Genomic DNA, 26,456 nt, shown 5'->3' on the forward strand with positions numbered 1-26,456 from the left:
TTTTTGTTGTCGGTATTCCACATCATTACATCATGTAAGGTACGGGAAGTTAAAGAGTTAATCCCCTGGTTACTGCAAACTACCTTTTTTGGTGTGGCCCTCTGAGGGGTAGGGGAGGAGATGCACTCCCCAGGGGTCTTTGCGTTAGAGGGGGTGGTGAAGCCGCGTGGGAGACGGGGGTCTGTTTTTTCCAGCCCGGCGGAGAAAGCACGTGGTCCTCCTGCAGTTTACTGTGTAAGATTTTCAGCCTGTAAACCCTCTATCATAATTCTACTAGCCTCATTTTGATATATTTAGTAAAATTAGTTGTTCTTCCTCAGATCGGTGCCGCTGTTTTTGTGTTAGATCCGTCTACGGGTCCTCCTCTTCCCTTTGGTTTTCCCAGGTTGCGGCTCCGCGGCTTCTCTGCCGCTTTAGCCGCCGGACCCCTCGGGGGGGGCCGGCCCCTACTCGCCGGCAATTTTTTTTCCTTCCTCTTTTCTCGTTTTTTTTTCTTTCGGGTCTGTCCCCCTTGTCACGGACGCAGACCCTTAGATAATACCATGACAAAGCTCTACTGTCAGAAGAGAGTAGATCTCCACTGACTTGTGCTCCAACCCTCTCCCACAGCCATAGCCACCCGCATGACAGACACCTGAAATATGGTGAGGGGAAACCCATCAGAATGTATGAGATTGTATCAGCTTCTAACACATTAAGCTTCTAAAGAGACATTTTTCCTACATAAGATGTATATTATAGACATACTTTGGTAAGTGTTTTTGAGTTTTTTAGTATTTTCAAAAAATGATTTTTTCTTGAATGCTCCTCAAATTTAATAAAGCATTACTGCTCCTCATGTAGAGTACATCACAGCAAATACGCAACTTTTCAATGCACACAGGAACCACAGATGGAGGAAGATCCAATCACACTCAGATTATGCCAGATCAGAACAAAACAAGTATGTACGTGAACTTAAAATTTACAGGTGATTTCAAGTACAGCTGTTTTCCCAAACCTCAGCCTGAGCAATAAAAGAAGATTAAGGTTGGAAGACAGTCATGCTAGAATAATTCCAAGCAGACAAATTCAGTGGGCCAAAGTTTTGATGGCATAATTAGTAATGACAACCAAGTTGTTTTCTTCTCCTTTTGAGGACATCTCTGTATTTTCATCCAACCCCTAACCCTATATGCTACAGTAGCTGTAGCAGCTTAAGAGAAGTTGCCATCTAGATCTGGTGATTTTTCTCTTAGAACAACTGAAAGCATCCAGACTCTTTACAGGAGGACTGAGCCAGGAATTTCATTTAATTTAATTAATAAATATGCCCTTTGATGATTACAAATAAAATACATGTCCTTCCCACATAACAACACAGATTAGAGTCTTGTCATAATGAAAGCATCAGTCTGCTTTTCTAGGGATAATGTGAAACAAATATTGGAAAAAAAAATATTCAGAAGAGGTAGGAATGCTGTTGCCATTTCTGTTAATGAAAAGAATAAATGGCAAAGGGACAACATATACATGCTTGATCATTTTGCCTGAGTTTTGTTTTTTTTCCCGTATCCTTCATCTGTTTTCAATATCGTATGACCATAAGCAATTTGGGGCAGAGGCTAATTTTCTTGCTTGGCACACGCCTAACAGAATCAAAATGCTACCACAATATGCACAACAATAACAAGAACAGAAAAGGTCATACTTAAACACTGGAAATGATTTCTACATATTTAATAAATTAAAATAGCTCTGGTAAAATCCTTCTGTTCTAATGCAAATCAAGTAAGAGAGATTTGCTAGAGGACAGCTAAAATAAAATAACACTGTGGGCACCTGGTCTTCTCAGTTTTCATAACTACAAAAGTGGTCTTTTTCATGACTCCTTCACCTGCTGGGAATGCTCGTATTCAGATAATTGAGGCTGGAATGTATTTTTTACTTAAAAGGTACATTTCTGCCCTCTTTCCCATTCTCTTGACTGAGATGAAAAGAAGTAAAAGTGTACCTGTATACCCAGTTTTGCAAATACAGTTGAAGGTTCCCGGGAAGTTCTGGCAGGCGGCCCCATTTTTGCACGGGTTGGAAAGGCACTCGTTGACGTCCCTCTCGCAGGCCATGCCAGTAAAGCCATCTGGGCAACTGCATGAGAAGCCCCCCACCAAGTTGAGGCAGGTACCATCGTTGTGGCACGGCGAAGGGAGGCATTCGTCAATGTCGATCTCACACAAGCTGCCTTCATACCCTGGCATGCACCTGCACATGAAGGGCCGGAGGGGCTCGTTGGCCATGATGATGACAGGGATGCTCTCGTGGCTCTTCAAGGCCGGGCCTACAGCCAGCCTCCTCATGCAGCTCCCTCCATTCTGGCACGGGCTCTGCAGGCATGAGTTGTGATCCACAGACTCAATCCGCACACCGCTCTGCCGGAAGAGGATGTCTTTGATGCTCTCAAAGAAGGTGGCCACACCACTGGGGTTCACGTACTGGTTGCTGCTGCGCTTGACAGCCGCCATCAGGAAGGTCTGGTTGCTCTCCTCATACAGCCCATAGAGCTGCACGGCAGTGCCCAGCCCTGTCAGCTGCGAGCTGGCAATGCGCAGGAAATGGAGGTAGTGGTTCGTAAGAAAATCCCGCACAGTGTGGACACTCAAGCGGAGAAGGATGCTATTGTCAATGGTGGCATTGCCAAAACCCGCAAAGAAAATGCGGACGCTGCTCGTGACGGCCCCATGCAGGCCGTCACTGCTGAGCACAGCCAGGTCAAACACCCCATCCGTGGACCTGGCCTGTGAGTGCAGCTCGCAGGTGCCCCCAGGAATACTGAAGAGGCTGGTGACTCCTGAGGTGAGGGAGCACTGGAAGCTGTCTAACACATCTGGGTCCTGTGGCTTCACATTGCCCAAAATTCCTCCTGGGAAGAGGTTGCCGTAATAGTGAACATAGATTTCCACCGTTCTGGGCTGAGATGGGTTGTCATTTTGGTCTATTACCTTTATCTGCACAGTTCCTGTGGAAGACATCTGAGGAATGCCAGAGTCTCTTGTAATCACTGACAGGTAGAAATCACTGATTTGCTCCCTGTCGATCTCCCTTGTTGTGGTCAGGACACCGGCAGTGCTAAGGCTGAAGTAACTGGTTGCAGGGCCAGTGCTGAGTAAGTAGTATGTAAAGGGACCTTGGTTTGGAGGGAGATCGGGATCTGATGACTGAAGTGTCATCACAAGAGTTCCCGCACGATTATTCTCCATGACTTCTCCCTGGCGGGTGGACAAGGTAGGGCCGTTGTCATTGATGTCCTCCAAAGTTACCAATAAAGAGGCACTGCCTGTTGCAGATGGTGTTCCTGAATCAATGGCCAGCACAGACAAATTGTACACAGGCAGAGTTTCTCGATCCAGTTCTGCAGTGACAGTGACCTGTCCTGTCTGTGGGTTGATGGAAAAGGCACTGTTGTCATTGCCAGACCCAATGAAATAGGAAAACCTGCTCCAGCTAGGGACAGAATCTGAATCAAAGGCACTCACAAATGTGACATGGGTGCCTGGAGGAACGCCCTCACTGATTTGTATGCTGTAGGTTCCTAAAGTGAATACAGGAGGATCGTTGGCATCCAGTACAGTGATATTAACAGTTACTTCATCTATATCTGCACCTCGAATGCTTCCAAAATTTTTTGCAAGAACTTTCAAAGAGATTCGTTCTTCTTTTTCTCTGTCAAGAGGTCCTGAAACATAGATTTGGCCACTTTTTTCATCTATCTGGAAGCCCTTCTTTCTGCTATTGCCAAAGATAAGGTAGTGAACTTCTCCATCAGTTCCCATATCACGATCGCTTGCAAAAACTTCACCCACAATGGTACCTTTGGAGGCTGCCTCAGACACTTCAAAATAATAAAGCTTGGACACAAAACGGGGCACATATTCATTAGTCCCTTCTAACTGGATGTTGACACTGGCAAAGCTGCACCTCTCTTCATCTGGAACATTAAAAGCCTTTATTGTTAGATGGTAACTTTGCTTTGTTTCATAATCCAAAAATCCTTGGGTAGTGATTGTTCCTGTATTGGGGTCAATGACAAAGAGGTCACTATCTGAGGACTGAATAGCATATGCAATCACAGCATTAGGTCCAGAGTCAGCATCACTGGCATTTAAACGAATAACTGTTGTCCCACTTGGGGCATTTTCTAATACATTGGGAAAGTAGTCCTCAGGGCTGAATGCTGGAGAATTATCATTCACGTCAATGACATTAATGGTGACACTGCAGAAGCCTGTTCTGGACACCCATCCTCCATCTGTGGCAGTAACAATTAGCTCATGCTTTTGGCATAATTCAAAGTCAAGTGGTTTTGCTAGTGTCAGGGTACCAGTAGTTGTGTTGATAGCAAAGTTGCCAGCCTCATTTCCAGAGGAAATATTATATCTGATTAATCCATTCATAGCGGCATCTCTGTCTCGGGCTGAAACCGTCCTGATCACTGCTCCAACAGAGTGACTCTCTGGGATAGTAATGCTCATATGGCTTTGAGAAAACTCAGGTGTATGGTAGTTTTCCTCTGTTACAACTATTTCAACAGCTACCTCGGATGACAGTGGAGGATTACCTTTATCCTTTGCTTTTACTTTAAACAGAAAATTTTTGTTCAAATCAGCCATTAGTGAAGATGACACAGAAATCCAGCCTGTACTCCTGTCCAGTCGGAATTTATTAGTTTTGCTTTCATCAGAAATAAAGTATTCCACTTCAGAATTCAAACCAAAGTCTTTGTCGTCCACTGCAGTAACTTTAATTAAGTTTGTGCCAGCTCTCACATTCTTAGTAACAGGCGTAAAATATTTAGGAGCAAGGAAGAGCGGTGCATTGTCGTTGCTGTCGACTATGTTAATTGTGACAGTTGTCTCACTCAGCAATGGAGGACTGCCACGGTCTGAAGAAGTAACAATGAAGCTGTGCCTGTTTATGTTGACGTTGCTTGAACCGCTTGAGTTTTGGTACCTTAAATACTGTTTGTTGAAAATTTCCCCTGTGGTTGCATTGATACGGAAGAACTCAGATTGAGATTTTATGAAGTAGAAGACTTGACCGTTAGATCCTTCATCGGGATCAGTGGCTGAAACTTGGGTGACTTTCAACCCAATCCCAGGGAGCTCAGGGCACTCCAAATAATAGGATGGCTTTGTAAATCGTGGAGCGTTGTCATTGACATCAGTGACAAATATGGTGACGTCTGTGCTCACTGTCCAGCCAGAGTCATGTGCAGAGACTCTGATCCTGTAGCGATCCGTATCTTCCCTGTTTAGCAGTCTGCTGACTGTGATATCCCCAGTGCTTGGGTTTATGATAAACGGGAGACTTGTATCCCTTATGGAGTACCTGCTGATTGCATTCACGCCGATGTCTTCATCTGAAGTTGTGACTCGGGTTACTGTAAAACCCAGAGGTGCATTTTCAGGCACAGAAGCACTAAATATCTGGGAAAATCTTGGGGCGTTGTCATTTTCATCTAAAACATTAATGATAACTTTGACGGTTGTGCTCTGGAGTGGGGTGCCTCTATCTGAAGCTTTTATGGTTAGTGTGTAACGAGACAGTTTCTCCCTGTCCAAAGGCCTGACACTTCTGATCTCACCAGTGGCTCTATTGATCACAAAACTATTTTCTGTATTACCCTCAATTATTTCATAAATCAACTGTCCATTTAGACCACTGTCCCTGTCAACAGCAGCCACCGTCAGTAACTTCCGTGGGGACAGATTCTCCACTATTTCAGCAATGAAGGGATCTTGCTCAAACTCCGGTGCATTATCATTGACATCTACCACCGTTACTTCCAATTTCTTATATGAGGAAAAGGGAGGAAAGCCTGTATCTCTGGCCTCAATCCAAACCACGTATTTCTGTATAGCTTCAAAATCCAAAGCCTGTCCGACAGAAAGCTGTCCTGTTACCTGATCCACTACGAAGGTGTTGCCCAGGTTCCCACTGGCAATATAGTAGGACAAGGAGCCTCCTCTGGCTGAAGACCCAGAAATGGTGGTGACAAGTGTCCCGACCGCTTGGTTTTCAGGAAAAGTGAAAGTATCCTGTTCGGCTTCAACTCGAGGAAATTCTGCTCTGTTCACAAACCTCACGGTGACAGTTGTAGAGTCTGTCTTAGGGTACCGGCCGCCATCCTTCACGTGGACAGAAATGGTGACTTCAGACTCTCCTGCCAGCTCATTGGCAGCCAGGATTGCCCCCCTTGCTGGATCAATGTGGAATTTCTCTGAGTTTTTCCCCACGAGGGAATAATGGAGCTCTGCGTTGGAGCCGGCATCTGCGTCAGTGACAGTCACTGCAAACACAAACGAACCTGAAATGGAGAACAAAGACCAAGCAGTTCATGAATGAATGCACTGATTGTAGAAAACACCACGCCAGTTTTTTCACTCAGAAATATGTGTAAGGGTATCCCCTCTGGTATTCTTCCTTGAGGAGCATGCTCTTTGTCATACTGCTCTGAAAATGAACTTCTTTTACACAAGATGTGCTGTTCAAGAAGGTAAGCTTGTGAGCCCATGAAACATGCATGTGGTCAAAAAGCATGGGTCTGAAAACCAGGTCATTGCATTCAGGGAAATGCACTGTACAGATGTCAGTGGCTATGTACACTGGCACCTGAACCTGCAATTCTTTGAAAGTCCAGCGTTCCATTTCTAGAACATTCACATTATGAAAGCCATAAATCAAGGGAAATTGAAAGTAACTAATACATTATTTTTTTGGAGTTGCTCATAGTTTATCCACATTAATAACAAACGAACAAAAAAACAACAAATAAAAAGAAACACCCCAAAATAAAACAATACAAAATAGCACAACAAAACCCTAACACTGTAATTCTACAACTATCAAAGTTGTATGTGAACAGGCAGCACGAGTGGACATTTACCCTCATGACTCTCTCCCTTTAAAGTTTTTCCTCCTATTTCCTAGATGCTGTCCCCAGTAACCTGTAAGATTATTTAGAAGAAAGTAACTAATTGGACCACATTTTTAAAAGCATGTTGGTCATGGGAGATACGGGTAAAATCACATAGAAATAATAACCTATCGCACACTAGAACAATAACATTGATAAATTATGTTTTGGGTCTTTCAAATTTACTTTTCCCAGTAAGTTCCACCACATGGGCATTAGGATCTCTGTTTGCATGGAGAATCCAGGGTGTCCTTTTGCACTGAAGTTTACAGATCTAACATGTGGCAGATCTTTCAATTTTGACACTGTTCAATCAATTTGCAGAATACTGTGTTGATGTTTTACTGCTATTTAAACTTAGAAAATGCCACTTCTGTACAAAAGTCACGTTTTCTGCCTCTTAAGGCAAAATCAGTTGCAGGCAGGAATGACTTTGGCAGTGTCCCTCTAAAACTATATTTCATGTCACTATCTGTCATGTGCAATAAGTGCAATGACATGTACTCCAGAGGAGGAATATTTAGGCAAGTACAATATTCAAATTCCTTGTGAGAAATGAGACATAAAATATTAATTTTTGCTTCAGGTAATAAAAGATTACTATTACTTACTATTATTACTTGTTCCCATTTGTAGTCTTGACTAAATCTACGAGAAATTAAGCTTTATTTTCTTTCATACTGCACAATACAAATTCTGTGGTTGGAATAAAAGCAAAAGTCTTGAAAAATTTTTGAGGGTTTGTTTTTTTTTGATTTGTTTTGTTTTAATAGTTGCCATGACTGGTAGTAATTGTCAATAGCCTTTCAAAATAATTTGAAAAGATATGAACATTTCCTTTTAAATGAAAACAATCTATCAGCTGAGGAATTTGTAAATAAAAAGTGCATGTATCTCAAGCTTTTTGCTAAGTTAAAAAGAGTAAACATGGCTTAGGCTTTCTATGCATTTCTAGTTATAAAGGGTCATACAAACTCCAAAAACAGTATTCCCAGAACACTTCAATTAATAGCACGTATGCTCATCATAATCACATTTAAAGAAACAATCAAGAAAAGAACCACACAAAGGCGCTATACCCCAGTCAGAATACACAAAGATTCACCAATGCAATAATAATACACTTTCATTATGCTGTTCTGGAAACAGGAAAGAAATATAAACAAATTCATTCTTCCATAAAAAGGAGAAGTATTTGCAATTGTTTAAAATTTAGAAAGACAACTCCAAGACAAAGAAATAAAACTTTTTTTTTTCTTTTGAAAGAAAATCTGTTTCGTAAAACAGTTGCCTTGGAATCCTCTCTGTTGGAATCACATATCCATGTATGCAAATGCATATGAGAATGGAGAATGTTGACTTCCCCAGCCAACTACTATGACTGCAGTTTGGTGAATGTGTGGTAACACAGGGATCCTCTTTAAAAACCTTTTACTATTTCAAGATAGTAGAGGTCCCAATATTAATCTCTTTTAAATCTTGGAAAAGTCTCAAAAGTAGAATCCTTTGATATATTCTCCCTATTGCCATGCAAATATATGTTTTCTTTCTTTCTCCCTGCAATGCCAATTCTGCAATAGGAAATGCTAGTATTTATGACTTACCCATTTCTAGTTTCTTTATTTATCAGGTTTGTTTAAACATAAACTGAATCAGAAATTAATTTCTGCGAGTGAAATAACTTCAACTTATGTGCAGTTTCAACAAATGGAAGGCTGCAGCTTAGTTTTACTTTACTTCACAACTTGGCTCAAAGAAAGGCAACATAGTTAACATCTTATATAGAAAATATAGAAGTCTTTTCAGAAGGTGTCAACACAACGCTCTTTAAGAATTGCTCAAGACAGCAAAAGAATATCTATATACAGAAAGATACTCAAAGAGGAAAAAAGAGGCCATTGCCTTCCCAACAAAATAATTTAATTTGACCATCTGTTTGTCTTTCTTTCAGATTTAAAGCTCGGTGCTCATTCATGCTGTCTTCTTTATAGAGCTGCAGGAGTATAAATTGGATTTAGGTAAAAGAAATAAACTGAAAAAAATTACTAATATGTAGGTCATATATCAGGCCTTTGCCATTACTTACTTCTATGCAACACAAAGACAAAAATTTGGCAAACAGCTGTAGAGGAATATATCAGGAACATTTTTTGTGACATGGCTTTGCATTTAGTATGATGTTAATGCTATCTGAAGTATCCTAAGCTATCGTAAGTGTCGCCACTGGTAAGGTTACCTGAAGTAGTAGGCGATGGAACATGAGTGACATAGGGATGGTGTTGAAATTTGGGAGGGTTGTCATTCACATCAGCAACAGCAACAAGCACACTGGTAGAACTGGAAAGAGCCCTAGGGTAGCCCCCGTCACTTGCCACAACAACCAACGTGTAGTTCTCTCTTGTCTCTCGATCAAGTAGAGCGCTGGTGATGATCTGTCCTGTTGATGGGTTGATTGTGAATTGAGAATTGCCACCAGTAAGCCTATAGCTGTTTAAAAGAAAAAATGAGGAAGAAAATTTCAATTAGTATTTCATAAGGCAGCCTGCTGACTTCAGATAATAACATTTTTTATACTCTTCAGACCACCATGCTGATGGATATCGATACTAGGATTTTCTTCCATCTATCCATCTGTCTTCACTTTCTTTCTCTTCCATATTTTAAGACTTCTCATAAATGGCATTTCTGGGGATTTCCAAATGTAGCTGCTTAACACAGATAGATTTCTGACAAATGAGTTGCAGACTGAACCTTTGTATACAGCTGGGCATTCTCTCAAAACTGCAAGCGACCTGCTATAGGCAGCCTTTTCTACTGATTTCTGTGGGCTAATGCATGAAGTGTTACTCCAAAAGGCTGACATGCTCTTAACTGAAACTGCAGAATATAATTAGAAATAATACTACTTTCAGAAATAAAAGGATGATAAAAATAAATTTATAAATAATTTAATAATAATTAATAATTTTAATAATAAAAATAAATAAAAATTCCAAAATAATATGGAATTTTATAATTCATATTTTCCTGATACTGTTTTGCTATTCTAGATTTCAATTTTAATTCATAGTAAATTACAACAAATCCATAACCACAGAGCTATCCTAATAACAGTGAACGAGGAGCAGAATTTGACAACTGGTGTGTACATACGTGCACGTTTGTGTGTTTGGTGGAGTGTGTAAAATTGTGGTAGGAATTGATTGTGTGCCTACTACACCTCACTGTAATGAACCTGCACCTCTGACTTGGTAGTGTAGTGAATTTGTCTTTGCTCCTTGAATGTCTGTATACCTACTTTTAGTACAAAATGAATCTCAAAGACACCTGGAACACTAGGCTGTATTTTTAAAGGTAATTGGTTAACATTACATTTCTATTAATTCAATTTATAGCATTTCTAGGAAAAAAAAAAGGAAACAAAAACTGGCTAAAATGAAAAAGTGTTACAGTCCTTATAAAATCAAAACACAACTGTGATTAACATTGCTTCTTCAGAGAAGCCTGTTATAGTACAGTAGCAACTTTGTTTTGTAGCACACACTTCTACAAAAAGATTCAGGAGAAATCCACTATTGTGAAGAAGAGTAAAATTCACATCTTCATCTTCTCCAAATCTAAGCAGGATATGACAGAAATAACAACACAGGCCAGAAGCTATTCCTAGAGGATTGATAGCCAGTCTGTCTAATAAGTTGTGGCAACCTCTCATGTTCAGTCATTAATCTCTACAGAATGCCAGGAGCACACTTTAATTGCTTAATTATAATTCAATATGATGGCCATATGTAATTGTTCTCTAGCCAAAGAAATGTGCATCTAGAGTGGAAAGAATGTGCAAAGCTTAAAACACCACTTAAATCTCTGTAAATACCAGCAGTATGGACACATTTCATCTGTGATTTGCAGTGTTTTAACACTATGAGATGCCACAGAAGAGTCTCTCTATCATGTAGCCCCATGTACACAGAATGACTCGTCACAGCTTGGGAAAGACACCTTGAAAGACACTTTACAAAAAAATAAAGACAAATTGCATTTGCCATAGGATATTCTGAGTTATATGTGAGTACAACTACAAGGAAACCAAGTGGACAATGTAAGCGTCCATATTTACAAAAAAATTCTAAACCATGTCAAAAGATAAAAACCCCAAACTTTGTAATGGTAACAACCAGTATAAAAGAAATGCGACTGAAGTGCTCAAAATCCAGTCTTTTGACTACTCTGTGCTGATTCTTATCTATACTACAATACTTCAACAACACTAAAGCATGCATTACAAGAACCTCATTAGCCCCCCAGTAACAGGCTATCACCAGAAATAAGAGAAAAAGATTTGGCATATATGGAATTGTAACAGTTTTGCAGAAGATTAGCTACCTTTTGCAGAATTAAGTCTTTATTTTTTTCTTTTTAAGAATATCTTCACACAGAATTTTATATACCATCTATAGAAATCAAGGATTTGGTTTTGGAATGAGGTCTAACAAGACTGAAAAGGTATTTTGAGTGCTCAGCACCTCTGACAAGAAGCATTTAGGTATTCTGGTCCCTCCAATACTTAAAAGATTTGTAACACCAGACATCTTTTAAGATTTGTATTATTTGAAATTCTAAATCTGGACAAATTCTGCCAAAGAAAAACAAAGTATATGCCTGAGTTTAAAAAGTGCAAAACAAAACCTCAAAACAAATTAAAAATAGCTACTTCTGAAAAAAAAAAGCAACAAATCTACTTGAGATAATTAGTGAATGACAAAGAATAATAGCAGAAATATCAAAGCAATCCAAATACATTAAAGAAATCTGAGAGCACACTGATAATTTTTGGTTATGGGATGCGAATATTCAATAATTCACGCTTTGCATGGCAGTCTTTTTCCTAAGAAAGCTTTCCACAAATAAGTTGCTCTGAGTGTGAGTGAACTGAATTAAAAGTTTTATTGTTTCACAGTTTAATAAATGGTAATCTGGGAGACTTTTCAAATATTTAAAGATGACAAAACATAAAGTTCTTATTTCTGGGTTTTAGCTAGTGGGAAAGAAAATATTACAGTATATCGTACACACTTGTTTTGCTATAACACAGTTCTGCTTTACTTTATTTCCTTTTCTCTCTTTTTTTTTTCATTTATGAGAACAGTGATACTCTTACGCACTTTGAAGAATGAACTGAGATAGTAAATAAATAAACTACTATTATATTCTGACTTACAGTTTTGGAAACACAGAAACAGGTGTTTCCAGTAATAAAGGTTAATTTTGAAGAGATAACCTACATGTTATTGTGATTAATGACTTATAAGAATCTGCTTTTTATTCCATTACCAATAAATCAGTTCACAGTGGATAATCTCGAGCTTGTCACTGCCACTTAGCATCTTCGTTATTCTTGTTCATGGACTGGTCGTGGCCAGTGTTCAACCCAGAAAACAGTTAAGAAATAGAGCTGCATCAATTGAGATATGCAAACTAGTTGGTATTTAAAACAAAAATGCCAAATTCTAACTTATTATTTTTTTTCCAAAGAGGATACATCTCACTTCTGGCATTGTGCAATTTTCTTTCCATAAACTGGGCTCTAAACCGAACACATTAATTGATTGTAGATTTACTCATGGAACATGGCAACTTTAAGTGAAAATTAAATTATCCTTAATTACAGCGCCTCAGTTCTAATTGCTATGCTATATATAAGGTTTAAAGCATTTCCAAAGGATACACAAACTAAGGCTAGTCAGTAACACAGACTGTTCACAGCCTATATCATGCTTCTTTATGCAGGAAATGTGTATGTGGAGAGTATAACCTTATGTGCTTAATCCATTTATTATATTATATAGAGTTTAAGGGTTTATTTTTTATTTTTTGTCTACGCCTACTAAGAAGAAAAAATCTAGCCTATTAACAACGGTGAGGTTTAAATTAAACTCCAGTTTGCTTTTAACTTATTAGAAAATTAAAAACAAGACTGAAACTCTTCTCATCTTTAATAAATTTCTAAAAAGAAAAGTAAAGTTCAGAATTGCTGAAAGAATGTAGGCACTAATATCCTTTTGTAACCTAAAGCTTTATGTCATGTTGATTATGGACATTGCTAAAAAAAAGTCTTCAGGTGAGGCATGAGGTGGGACTGCATTCAGCAGTGCTAAACGACTTACCTAATAACAGCATTTCTAGAAGCATCAGCATCTGAGGAGTTTACTAGCAAAATATCTGTCCCTGTAAGTGCATCCTCAGGAACAGTGGCAGAATACACATTAAAGGCGAATGCGGGGACATTGTCGTTGACATCATCCACAGTGACAGCGATGGTTCCAGTGCCAGTGAGGGCAGGAGATCCTGCGGGAAAGCAGGATACAGAACGCTAGAGGTTACAAATACCACAGTGTTAATCTGAGGTCTGCCATCCCCAATTTAAAGACTGATGCTTGAACATGTCACAGTACACAGAGCAAGAAAGACAATGAGACATATAGGACAGGGTAAGATTTGCTTCAAAGGCATCTTGACATAAAGTACAAGTTGTGAAAGTAAAAAAAAAAAGTTGTTTTTTTATACTTGCTTCATCTAATTCCAACAATTTTTGTAATACAAGCTCAGTGGAAAAAGATGGTCTTGGAAGCATTCAGAAGCCTTCCTGTAACAATTAGGATCAATTTGAATATGTGGTTGCCTTTGAGAAGTTGTTCAAAGGTGGCATGCTGACAGCCGTGAAGACTACAGCCCACAGTTTTCTTATCCGCAGAACAAATAGAGTGGAAACAGCGGCAAACCCCAGCCTTTCACACAGCACTTCCACTGCCGGTCACACCCTGACCTAGGAAGACCTTCTCCAAAGGGTAAGAAGGTTGCACAGTTTCCAGACTTATGCAGGCTTGGTTTCTCTCTAGAAGCACCCACCTATAGCAGCACTGTACTCATTGTGATGTGATACTCACCTACAGGAAAACAGATCAAACTTATTTAACCTACAATTTTTCTTCTCATTCTAATATTTAACTCTGATGTGTGCAAACAAGTAAGAGATAGCATGCATATTCACATGCAGTCTCTCAGTACTGATTCTCTTTAAACTTTTCTTTTGTCAAATCTTAAGACACCGAAAATCTTTGTAAGTTCTTGATGGCTTTGCCAGTTTATTGCATTTATATCGAGCCAAGAATCAGCACACCTTCTGCTAACCAAATTCTTCACTGAGGGTCCCCGAAAAAATGGGATCCTGCTTTTCTTTGAATACGTAGCAAAACTGAGAGGGAGACAGAAAAAAGCACAAAACTCACAAGGTACAGCACAAAGACAAATGGTGACCATGCCTGATTTACCTAAGATTTCATCCCTTTCCCCCTCAGTCTCAAAGAGATACAATAATTCACCATTTGCTGGAGCGGGGAAAAAGCAACGTTAATGAAATGCTTTGGGCCAGCACCCCGGAGACTGATTCAAGCCCTTGCTGAAAAGCAAGTTTATTAGACTGAGCTGTCACTTGATAAAATACAGGCAGCCCCTTGTGACCATCCTAATCCCTCCATCACAGCAGACGGTTGGGTCGCTGCTGCACGAGGTCACTGCTAGGCCTCGGCCTCTTGGGGCTGGGAAGGAGGCAGGCTCTGCTCTTGCATCTCACATGGTCCTGGCAAGGGCTCCAGACACTGAGCTTCTGTAGAAAAAAGCAACTAATGACCCATTTTCCCTACTTTTAACCCTTGCAGGCTGAAGGAGTATCACAGCTTCTCAGGAAGGAGTTGAGAGCAGCTTCTGCAGAGGAAGGAGGTTTCTCATCACAGAATACTTCCAAGTAACTTGATGTAACATGCAAACAGACCAAAGGAAGGAGCTTCCAAAGGAGATGAGCTATAAATCTTGCCAGGCTCCCTTTGAAGCCCACCAACAGGACAGGTCAGATCACGATGCTGAGAGGGAAGACATGAGCCAGAGGAGAGGTTTTCCGCCATGGCCGCACACAATGGAGCCCTTTCTCTGCTCCCTTCTGAGGTAATTCACTCTGCCAATTAATATACTTTCAGTCAGGAAGGATACATTAAGGCACTAAGTTTGACTCATTTTTCACTCTTTTTTTTTCTTCTTCTTTTCAATATTGTCATCTAGCCAAACGCTTATAGATAAAAAAGGCTGCAAAAGCATTCCTGATTGCTGAAATACTGCCCATGGAGTGTTTATTATTACTGCATTAAATGAAACGGAGTCCTCAGTGGCATTCACTGCATGTGTCATCAAGCTCTGGCCTTCCAAACACATTTAATCCACATCCATCTCACAGCTAATGAAATGAAAAGTAGAAAGTTGTTAAGTTTCACAGGTGATTAAACAATTTATGCATAACTCAGAAATTAACCTCGGCTAAGTCCCATTCAAAGAGCATTAGTAATGCAATTCAGCCTGGAAAAGAAAGCTAAGCTGCAGCGAAGATTTGAAACTCATTGTCTTAAATCCATTTGCTCACGCAAAGAGCCAATGCTGGAAAATTCAATCTGTCAGTTTCTTCACAAAAACAACTGCAGCAGAAGCTGCTCAAGAAGGCACCATTAGACATAACCCAATGGTGGCATGATGGGATGAGCTCAAGCACATGCTTTGGTGTAAGAAGGAGCTGGAGCTTGGTGCCATGCTGGCTGTACTCATAAGGCTTGCCATCAGCATGGAGGAATGAGAAGAGTATTCCTATGGGAAGAGTACGCTAATACAGGGAAGATTTTGTATTAGCCCAGTACTCTATCAATTTGGACTGACTCCATATGTGTTATCTATCCAAATATTCCTTACTGATGCATCACACTTGTCAAAATAAGAGCACTTGCGTGAATCAGAATGGCAGAAATTGGCTCTTTGTAAGACACTTGATGGCCATTACCTCCCCACTGGGTGTGTCTAGAAGGCAGGCTACAGCACAGTGTAGATACATTTGTTTTAGCCTTAGAGAAATGAAAATACCAGCCAAGGTTGAGCATACTAATAAAATTAGCTAGGGTAATATAAGCAACTCAGATCTCATTCAGTGCTAGCCTGTGGCTCGAGAAATATCCCAGAAGTCCAATATTAATTCAGCTGTTTGTAACATCCAAAGCCACTGCTTTTCGGTTCAAAACCAAAAATCATTCTCATTTTTCTTAGACGGAAAAACTCACGCATCTACATTGGTTTCCTGTCTACACAGTTATCCAAATATGTCTTTTTTCCTCTCTAAGTAAAACATCACGTCCACAAATTTATTCCTTTATTCTGTTATGCTGAAAGATAAAGTTGCAATTTCACAGAGTTCTCAAAGCTTGTATTCACTTGAAATTAAATGACTAGCTCACATTTCTGCAGTTACTGAGAAATATAAGAAGAGGAAATTACAAATGAAGTAATTTTGAATGGAAAAGAAATAGCTTGGGGCCAAACTCTACCATTCTCGGTGAACTTCCAGTGAAAGTTCTGCTTGCATAAGGACCACAGAATTTGGCCCCTGGTAATAAGTAGGTTTCATAAAATGTAGATGTCATATTTGTGGTAAAAGAAGTACTTTCCACGGTTGGGCTGAGTTCCCAAATTTCTTAGTTTTGCTTCAATAGCAAATCTTACTCAAGTCAGTTATTCTAATTATGCTGGACCATTATCCTTCTTGTGCATGTGCTTTTCACATTGTGCTTAACATTTCACATAAATAAGTGTAGTTAAATTTGTGTAAATTCTGTTGCATTAATCTTACACTTGAGATGCCCCAAACCTATTTTTGATAAACCAGACTTGTTTACAATCTACATAAAATTGTTGTACATAGTACACAAGACTCTGCATTCTCCTACAAACAGCTCTGAGTGCCACAAACATATGCCTTACTTTTACTGAACTTGCAGAAAAATTTCAACCAAACTTTCATAATATTTTGAACTATTTTGCAGCAGAAGTAGTAATTATTTCTGTCAGACATCTCTTAGAGCATTTCTCTAGAGCTATACTAATAGTTTTTTATGTTCCAAAACACAGTCTCTCACAAAGGCTTAAAACATCCACATTGAAAAACCATTTTCAAGACAGATAGGGAAATGAAGCAGCCATCAAATGATTAATAGCCAGAGAATGCGAAGTTAACTCGGGGAAATAAATGGGAGAGATCATATTGATTGTTCAGTGAACATCAAACCTTTAAAACTTAGAAGACAAAATTAATATATTATTAATATCATTTTGAATTTTCAATATCTGTGCTCTGTGGTCTGTTTTTATGAACAGAACAGTTTATTTTCAAGGTGACAGCTGTACATATACATTAAGCAGAGAGCCCCACAAATGTCCACATGTCATTGTTGAAATGAAGATTAACCTGGGAGAGTGTCAAAATAGCAACGCAGAGTTCAGGAATAAAATTGCTTCCCACGGATGTTCTTCCAAAAATTAAAGCTTTTTGCTTACATCTGCTAAGTAAACATGTGTCTGGGGATGAAGAGAAGGAGCAGACCTTGGGAACCTGCTCCTTGGAGGCCCATGGTGGAAAACAAGTTGCAGGACAAGGTTATGAGAGGCCACCTTGGCCTAGGCTGGCTGTGGGATGCAGTGTCCCTCTCTGCAGAGAACATCTGGGGAGGTGCCAGTGACGTGGCACCAGGAGACTGTGGGGCAGGCAGGCAGCAGCTCAGCCTCTTTTCTATGTCCCTCCTCTTCTGCCTGCTTCAGGAAGGCAGGACTGGCAGGGATCATCATGAAGGTCCCCCCTACACTAGAGCTCATCTGTGGCTGATAGCCACAAAAAGAGGATGACGCCAAAAATGTGTCAGTGTAGAAATCAGAGCTGGTCCCTTCAACTTTTTGCTCCTACCTTCCAAGAGAAGAGAGAACATGTTCAGGTCTCCACACCACAGCCAGACTCCAGCATGAATATGGGAGAATGGTCACGGCAGTTAGTGGGATGGAGGTGCAAAAGAAAACATCTGAAGGAAACTCGCAAAGCCATTGAGATGCTTCAAAAACATTTAAAAAAAAGGTTATGCTATTGGAAATCATCCCAGCTGTGTGGTACTGGATGGCTTACAACAAAAATTAGAAATAGGAGAATGTGTTCAGCACATTATCCACATATTGTTTGAAGTTTTAATGGTTCCTCAGTCTTGTCTGTGCAGTGGTTACTACAACAGATAGTAAAACTATAATTCCTTTCAGAAACTAGGAACTCAAAGTTTTTGCCAGAATTAAAATATCAAAATTAAGTACTAGAAAACTAACACTGAACTTAAGTAGAACACTATAGATACAATTAACTAAAATTTTTTTAAAAAGGGATTAAAATTAAATAAAATTAATCTAAAAGACTAATCAAAACACACACAGCAGGCAATTTACCATGTTTTGTGGTAAATTAAACACATCATTATCCTGAAAATTGGAAAGCAATTTAACAGAAATGGAATTTTTGCATCACTGAAATGTGTTGCTTTGCAACAAAGCGGATTTCACTTCTGCAGTCAAACACTCAGTGCCAGGGCTAGAAGTTGTATGCATTATTACAGAGCACTAACTTTATCACTTAAGCAAATAAGGCCTTTCTCATAATAAAGCAGTCAATCATTCTTAATGTTTTGATATGCAGATAGAGCATTCTGAGCCTTGCAGAAGCAAGGAGTTTTTAAAATGGAGATAGATTAAGTTAAAATGCAACTAACTTGCATTACGCATTTAACTTTTAGTGCACAAGAAGCTTGACTGGAAACACGGATGAGTTTAAATTAATTTACCTGGAACACAAAAGAGAGTGCATACGTAAATGAGCAACAGAAGTAGTTATTTTTACAAGATTCTGGCTGCACTGAGCACAGCATAAGCTGGATGTCGGGCTGCTGATACAAGCAGATGTCAGTAGGCAACTCATGGCTGTCAGGTTTTGTCCTCCTTCCAAGGCCGAAGTGTTTTATCTCATGTGCTTTAGAACCCTCAACACACACTGGCAATCTGTTAATGTCTCAGGCACAGGTCACTGGAGAAGGGGCTTAGGAAAGACGTGTGCAACTATCAAAGATCTCTCAGCCAGAACTGCATTTAAATCCAGAACAAAAAAATTGCCTTTTTCCAAGGAAGTTTCACAAGAAGAATCTTTAAGGCCAATTTCTTACAGCTGGACATAATGCTCATAACAAGACCTGACAAGTGACTGCCTGTAAGGGAGCATCTCCACATGTCCACAGTATACACAGTGTCCAAGGATAGAGGCATGGCAGTGTGCGCCACCAAAGACTCTGGTGACTGCAGCTAGATCAAAGAATAACTTAAAAAAATGCATAAAGATTTAAAAATATATATTTTCTTAAAGCCATTGAATAACTTATCCTTGTTGTAAATTACTGCTGTAAATAGAAAAAAAAAACCCTAAAATAAAAAACCAGAAAAGCTGGCTCCTGAAGGGACTGCTGACTAAATCAAATTTTGACTGCTTGTAACTCTTGAATATCCCACAGAGAAATTCCTGTAATGCATTATTTTGAATTATGCTTTAAAAACACCCTTTATAAATAGCAAAGATTAACCAGTGGGAAAAGTATTCAGGTCATATGAACAAGTTTTACTCATTTTATCCTTGTAATTAAGGCTTTCTGAAATTATAGCTTTGTTATTGAAGAATCAGCTAGCAGACTTTCCATTTACAAGGTGTGACATCTGATTTAGAAAACAGTTTAAGATCACCATAACTGGAAAAGTATTAGTATTTATTAAAGGCTGAACGTTTTTCCTTGAATAGCATAATGACTACTTCTTACTCTTTTGCAAAACAACTTACATGCAGCAAACTCCAGCACATTTGCAGTAGAATTTCATTTAAAAGTGATATAAGCAAAAGGACAATCATTTTAAGTTAATTCACTTAAGACTTCTAAGCTAATTGTAGCAAGATGAATGATTGAACAGATCAGAGAGGAACTGTAATAACCTCAAAATGTATGAATTGACAGCTCTTTTTTCATTGAAATTTTTTATTGACTACTAAATCCTACACATGAATCCTTATATCCTCTCTTATTATTGTTTAAATAAATTTGAAACTTTTTCCAAACATATATATCAGCTTTTCCCCTCTGAAATTAGTAACACCACATCTAGAAATAATTGTAAAAAACCAAACCAAACCAAACCAAAAAAAAACCAGTCACCACTGAAGGCGGCTTAAGTCATAAATAAATTTGTAATCCTGCATTAATGATTATTCCAATTGCTTTTATTAGATTAATCCTTTAAGAAGAAGTAGAAACCAGCTTTGCCACTTTAGAGCACATCTATGATTGGCAAAGCTGGTATTTTTAGACATTTATTTCTATTTTTCTCCATTACTATTTTTAGAAATAAATATACAAATATATTACAAATATTTTTCCAATAAGAAATTCTGTATGATGAGAAAACACTGAAATATTGGATATTTGAGTTTCCTGCATTAGTGGTGCAATAAACTGATAGTGTAAGCAAGAACATCATCCACACTCCTTATTCAATCTTTCTACAGGGCATAAAACTATGTTCAGTGACACAACAATTCTCACCACTATTTTTGATGAACTAAAAGAAGAAAATTAACTCTATCTCAATCTAAAGGAGCACACAGTGAAACAGAGAACAGTTAACGCAACAACTTTCAGCTAGAAACAGATTATCTCATTTGAAATAAACCTGTAAATGGCTTGCTGGATTCTCCACAATCTCAACACAGGAGAAAAGGAATTACACAAGAAATGTTTGAATGAAGAGGTACATTAAATTGAGCATTTTTCTAAAAGTAGAAAAAGTATTCCTAAACTAAAGAGGATGAATATTTTATTATATATTTGTAACCCTGCTTGCCTTGTCCAAATAAAATCCACCATCAGTTTGGAGCTGGTCTCAAAGCTGAAGCTCTGCCCATGATTTTAACCTAAGTGAAAAAGTAACTTTCCGTCTTTTCATAGATATTTTAGTTTACTCTGGCGAGTCTGACCCCTTTGCCAATCTGAATACATGTCTCTCCCACATCTCACCCCAGAGAACATAAAAGCTTGGATTCAGCCTAGGGGCTCTTGATGAACTATTTCAAAAATAGTGATCTAATAATGAAGGTTTAACTACAGATAGAAGACTAAATCCCTCAAATGGTATTCTAGGGCTGGATTACACATCTTACAGGAAAGTCTTCTAAAGGGATGCGCTAAAACTTAACCTCCTTTGAGGAGTAAATGTGCCACATAATATAGACATGGATACAGTCTCTTTCTTGGCAATTAATCTCTACGGGACATCTGACTGACTTTGCCATAATCCAGCTGCCTAAACAGCTTTGTGAGCCTGTTGACTTCTAGACAAAAATTAGAACATTGCCAACAGTTTCTAGGCTCTGTGAAATGGTAGGATCTTGCTATTAGCTTCCCAAATCTACAAAATGCCACTACTGACTCTCCTGTCTCCTGATTTTAAACAATGGTAACACAACATAAATGCTGCAAGCTCACTAATGAGCCTGTTGCCAGTTCTCTCATGTGATTTAGAAAAAAAAATTAAAAAAATAATGCAGAACTACTAAAACAATAGATTTTGTACCAGTAAAAAAAAAAAAAAAAACAACTAGTAAAATAGCAAAACAAGACTCAAGTAGATAGTGCTGGCATGAGGAAGTGCTTCCCTAACAGCACGGAAATAAATGGGGGTGGGATAGAAACCAACATTCGTTTTGAAATAGCTGTAGCATAAAACAGATCCTACAAGAGAGTATTAATTATGTAAACTGCTCAGCACCAAGGTAAGTATACGTCAGCTTCATTTAACTCACCCATGGCTGAAGTGATGTGTATATTTAGACATAATATGGAATGCATGAAAAACTGGCCATTTCTAAAGGAAATTTGTGAGTTGTTTGTTTGTTTTGACAGTAACAGGATTTAATAATAGCTGAATTTGTTTTAAAAACACCGCTCATTCTTTTAAAGCAACATCTTTTCACACTGCAAACTGCCTGTTAAGTAGAAACACTGTATGCTAAAAAAACAGGATGAGTATAAATGTCTCTAAGCCCAGTCGTATAAATCTCACATAATGTTAACCCTCAAGACCCTCTTTCCATCACCAGAAAATAAAGAGGCTGCAGTTTTTCTAACACAAAAATACAGTCATCCTTTACTTGTCATCACAGACCAGGAAATATCTCAAAATGTGTCAAAAGAAAGAGTAAGAAGAACAATACAACTATATTGTCAGACTTAATTTGATTTTAAGATTGAAGTGAACCAAAAGCATATGTCAAATGAGAATTCCTGAGAAGGATATAACCTCTATGTTTGGTTGCCCTCCTGCATTCTTGAGGAAAGAATGCATAAGTTAAGGGCCAACATTCTGTAAAGAAAAAACATATGGTTGCTTTTTGACACAGGCCAGGAAGCTATACGACAATCAGCTAACTAAATATATTAATCTGTCCACTGGTTCATGCCTTTCAGAACTATTTTTTCTAAATTGGTAAATAGGTTATTTTATGAAAATAATTTAAAAACCCACAGCAACATAGATTCTAATTGGAAACATCACATTTTGATTGTGGCTTTATTGTGGCAACATGCTGCTCTGTCCAACCAAAGCAAGATATGGTGGTTGCTGTTTATTTAAACAGTAGTCCTGGGCAGCTAGCAGGTTTCCAGATGTGCTACTCTACCTCCCTCCGACCAATAAATAAAAGGAGGAGGACTGTTGGAATGCTAACATTTTCTCCAGAAAATGGCTCAAAGAGTTAAAGCTATAGATGATAAAAGAGGCTGCACCACTTCTTGTCAGGCTGCCAGGACTGAATGTTTACTCATTGCTGGGTCCTCAACAGATGGGGGAAAAAAATAATTGAGAAAGTCTCTTTTCCCAACCATTTTGCCATGAAGAAGATTATAGCAAAGCAAAACAGATGATTTATGTGTTAGAAACAGACCCGTTAAGACTCATTCAAATCGTTTCACGTAGGTTCTTGGTGTTTATGTTAGCAGATATTTTGGGGGAGCATCTGCAATCTAAACACTATCATGTTATTCCACAGTCCATCATTTTGCCTGTCATATTTATAATTCACACACTCTGGTCTACATCGTGTGCTGCAAGAGGGGCTCTAAATTGGGATGGGTGAACTCTGGGGCTGAATTATGCTTTGTTTCTCAAACAAAGCCACAGTTGTACAGCTCTGGAAGATGCTGAATGTTCCTAGTGAGGGATGCTTTGTGCCTCTTTGTAAAATCCTACTGCTTAGAGCAATAGTCAACTGTCTGAGACTAAGCAAGGAGGAAATCCAAAAAGTGACGAAAGAGGCTGAAATCATGAATCTTTTTGGATATTGCCTCAGGGAAACTGAGCATGAACCAGGCTGCATGGCCACAAATTACTGTGTCATCTGCCACTGAACCAAGCACCAGAAAATGTTTTATTGGGTTTTGATACTGCTCTCTGTAGATCCAAGATCTATCTTGAGGACTGTGTAGAAGATAGCAGGCAGGGTTAAATAATAGCTGGGTCAGAGCCAGTATGGTGCAAATGTCATGACTCTGACTTCTGCTTGAGAAAGCGTTTTTCCGAAAACTGCCCAATTGCCAACTCTGGTGCACATGGTCCTGCCAGTGGTCCCATTCTCACCTGCAGAGCATGCTTATGAGCAGCTTGGCTCAACTCTTAAAACTCAGCAACTCAACAACTTTTCTCATGTGCCCAGGACTGAAATCTGGGCTCTGGGAGAGTATGCCTGCACAGCATGATGAAGCACAGACTCCTCAGCCAGCATGGGCACCTGATCCCATGCGGCCCAGCTGATGCTATGCTTTGCATATGCAGGCTGACGTCTTGCCATATCGTAATCCTTCATCTGCTACAAATAGTCTTGGGGTTGCACTGACAAAATGTGCTATAAAACCCATGACATACAGGGGGATGAAGTGATGGCCATGAGCAAAGGGGCTATGCTTTCTGAGGCCACAGACTGTTTTCAGTACATTGGGCTGACACTTCCAGACAAAAATAATTCAGTCTTCCATCAAATTCTCCATAGACTACTACAAAAACACTGTAAGAGCCACAGACACAAATAAATGAACTGAAAATAAACATAACTAAGAAATTCTTGATTATGTACAGGGAGATCAGAAAGACATACAAAAACAAGTTGAAAATCCATCAGTTCTTAAGTCAAAATGTGCTTCCGAGCATGTATTGTGTCTGCTTCTTTGAAACAAAGGGAAGAGTTGGCACAGATTTCTGTAGGAGTAGAGTATCGTCCTCTAATGTTCTAAATTAGTCAATGGAGCGTAAAGAAACCTGAGATGCAGGTCCTACAAAAAATGGGAAATAGTTTGGACAGACAGAATTTTGCCCTTGATGTACTACCCAGACATCTTCAGAGCTAACTGCATCTGGACACCTACCATGATATTTATCTGGAAAAGAAACTAAATAAGGCGCACCATATATGGCAAGACTATTGTTTGCCTGCTAAAGGTGAACCAAAAGACTGTTTATTACAGCTAATAAAACCTGCACTCGAAGTGCAAACCTCGCCCTTGATTTATTTTCAGAGATACTATGGATGTAGATGATTTTAGACATGTCTGCTCTTCAACATTTTGGCAGTCACTGATTTTGTACACTGCAGCACTACCTGTTTTTCATTCATTGCTGGTTGAATCGACTCTATGCAAGATCCTTCTTTCTAAGAATAGAAGCATTATCAAACAAATACAAGCTAAGATACTAGAAAGACATAGTTACATTAGGCAAAGAATTGGACGTGCCAGTGAGAATTTCTTTTATAAACATTTATCAGCTGCTCAAAAACAGAATATTTGAATGCATTTCTTACCCATTTCAAGATATGTCATTGCCATCTTTCTGGTAGTACAGCCAGAAATACCTAGCAAAGTTCAGCATGTTATGACCTGGATATCCATCACATACCCCTACCAGTAGCATTCGTGTATCTTAAAATAATACATTCTTCTTCTCATAAGCTACATCACTTTTATGAAAGGCTTCTTCCCCCATCATTTTTTATTTTTTTTTTATTTCAGCTGCCAGATGTCTACAGTAATTCTTGTGCATTCCATATACGATAATGTAACACACAGTAATATAAAACTTAAGACACAGCTCAACAGAAAACCCATAGTCTCTAGCTTGGTCTTTTGTCCCACATTACTGTGACAAACATCATTCTTGAAGAGGCCTTAAACAAATTATCTATCAGTGTTCTTTACTACCTGGACTGCTGAACTCAGTATGACTAATTTAAACATAACGGGGTCCCATAGAATTTCTTCTCTGAGAACCTGTTATGACTACAGTCCACTTACTACTTCCATGAAATCAAGGGAAAATTGGGCATCAACTTCTGCAGGAGCAGATTTTTCCGTGATGTTTTATTTAGATAAATCACGGCTAACTTAGTTTTAAATGTTTTCTTTGATGGTATGAATTTAGAGAAAGTTTCTAGTCCCATCAAAAGATATCATCTAACATTATTTGGCTAAAAGCTATAGCAAATCATACTGACTGTCCAGATGGAAACTTAAATGCACTAAACAGTTACCTTTAACTTAAAGTCACTATTTAGCATCTGTTTCTGAACACTTCTGCTAGCATCTTTTTATACTGATAAGAGGAAGAAACATCTTGAGATGCTGAGACCATGGAAAATTACTAAAAAAAACAAACAAAAAAACAAAAAAAAACCCAAAAAACAGCTTCAAATAATGCTTACTCAGCATAATGTATATGTGCTTAAAGATAGGAACAAATGATACACGTTGCTATTGTTGTCAGCCACTGAAGACAAGGGTCCCATGTATAATTCATGCATTAAATCCTCCCCTGGACTTGCTGAAACTCAGAAGTCTTCAAATACACATAAATATTTTCATTTGCCACGGTTGGATAAAAATTCTGGATTTCACATTTCTTAGGAATTAGTTTAGGAAAAGATTATGCTATCGTCAAACTTTTGCCTTACACATGGTGCTAGGCAGAGGGTAAAACTGATTTCTTGCTACCTTTTCTGAGAAGGATAATCATTGTTTGCCACTTGACACATGCCTTATGAATTCAGACTCCACGTATTTCGTATGCAGAGCTAAGTTCTACAGAATCCTAGTCAATTCCTAGACCTGCCAACTTTGAGTGGGAGAGTAAACAGGCACCAAGGATCTGCTTTCTCTGATGTATCCAGCTTCTGAAGTAACATAACCTTGTTCAAGCCCAAGCATGTCCAAGTCACAAGTGTGCACTTTGCAGCTATACAGTAATGGAAAGCCAGTGTAAAAAAATACAATGTGGCATAGTATCTCCAGCCAAAGCACAAGACAAATGATATGCCAAGTCCTAAAATTATATTTCACAGTTTCAGCTGTGCTCAGACTGTGAAATACCTGAGCACTGCTGCAATAGGAAAATGTAAGTCACAGATACTGTCACTGACATAAGATACTGTGCACAATACAGTAGAAAACAAAACTGTACCACTTGTCAACAAGTTGGG

General features: G+C 38.8%; 1 protein-coding gene across 1 annotated transcript in view; it reads right to left on the minus strand.

The window, feature by feature from the left end:
* FAT4 (FAT atypical cadherin 4) overlaps nucleotides 1-26,456 on the minus strand; it is a 138,546-nt gene that overhangs the window by 26,632 nt on the left and 85,458 nt on the right. Inside the window, exons 7-9 of the mRNA XM_021395427.1 lie at nucleotides 13,117-13,297; nucleotides 9,189-9,439; nucleotides 1,994-6,343 (exon numbers count right to left, since the gene is read on the minus strand). Coding sequence (XP_021251102.1) covers nucleotides 1,994-6,343; nucleotides 9,189-9,439; nucleotides 13,117-13,297 — 4,782 coding nt within the window. The remainder of the gene's footprint in view (nucleotides 1-1,993; nucleotides 6,344-9,188; nucleotides 9,440-13,116; nucleotides 13,298-26,456) is intronic.

The sequence above is a fragment of the Numida meleagris genome, chromosome 4 (genome assembly GCF_002078875.1).
Source record: "Numida meleagris isolate 19003 breed g44 Domestic line chromosome 4, NumMel1.0, whole genome shotgun sequence".
Lineage (NCBI taxonomy): Eukaryota > Metazoa > Chordata > Aves > Galliformes > Numididae > Numida > Numida meleagris.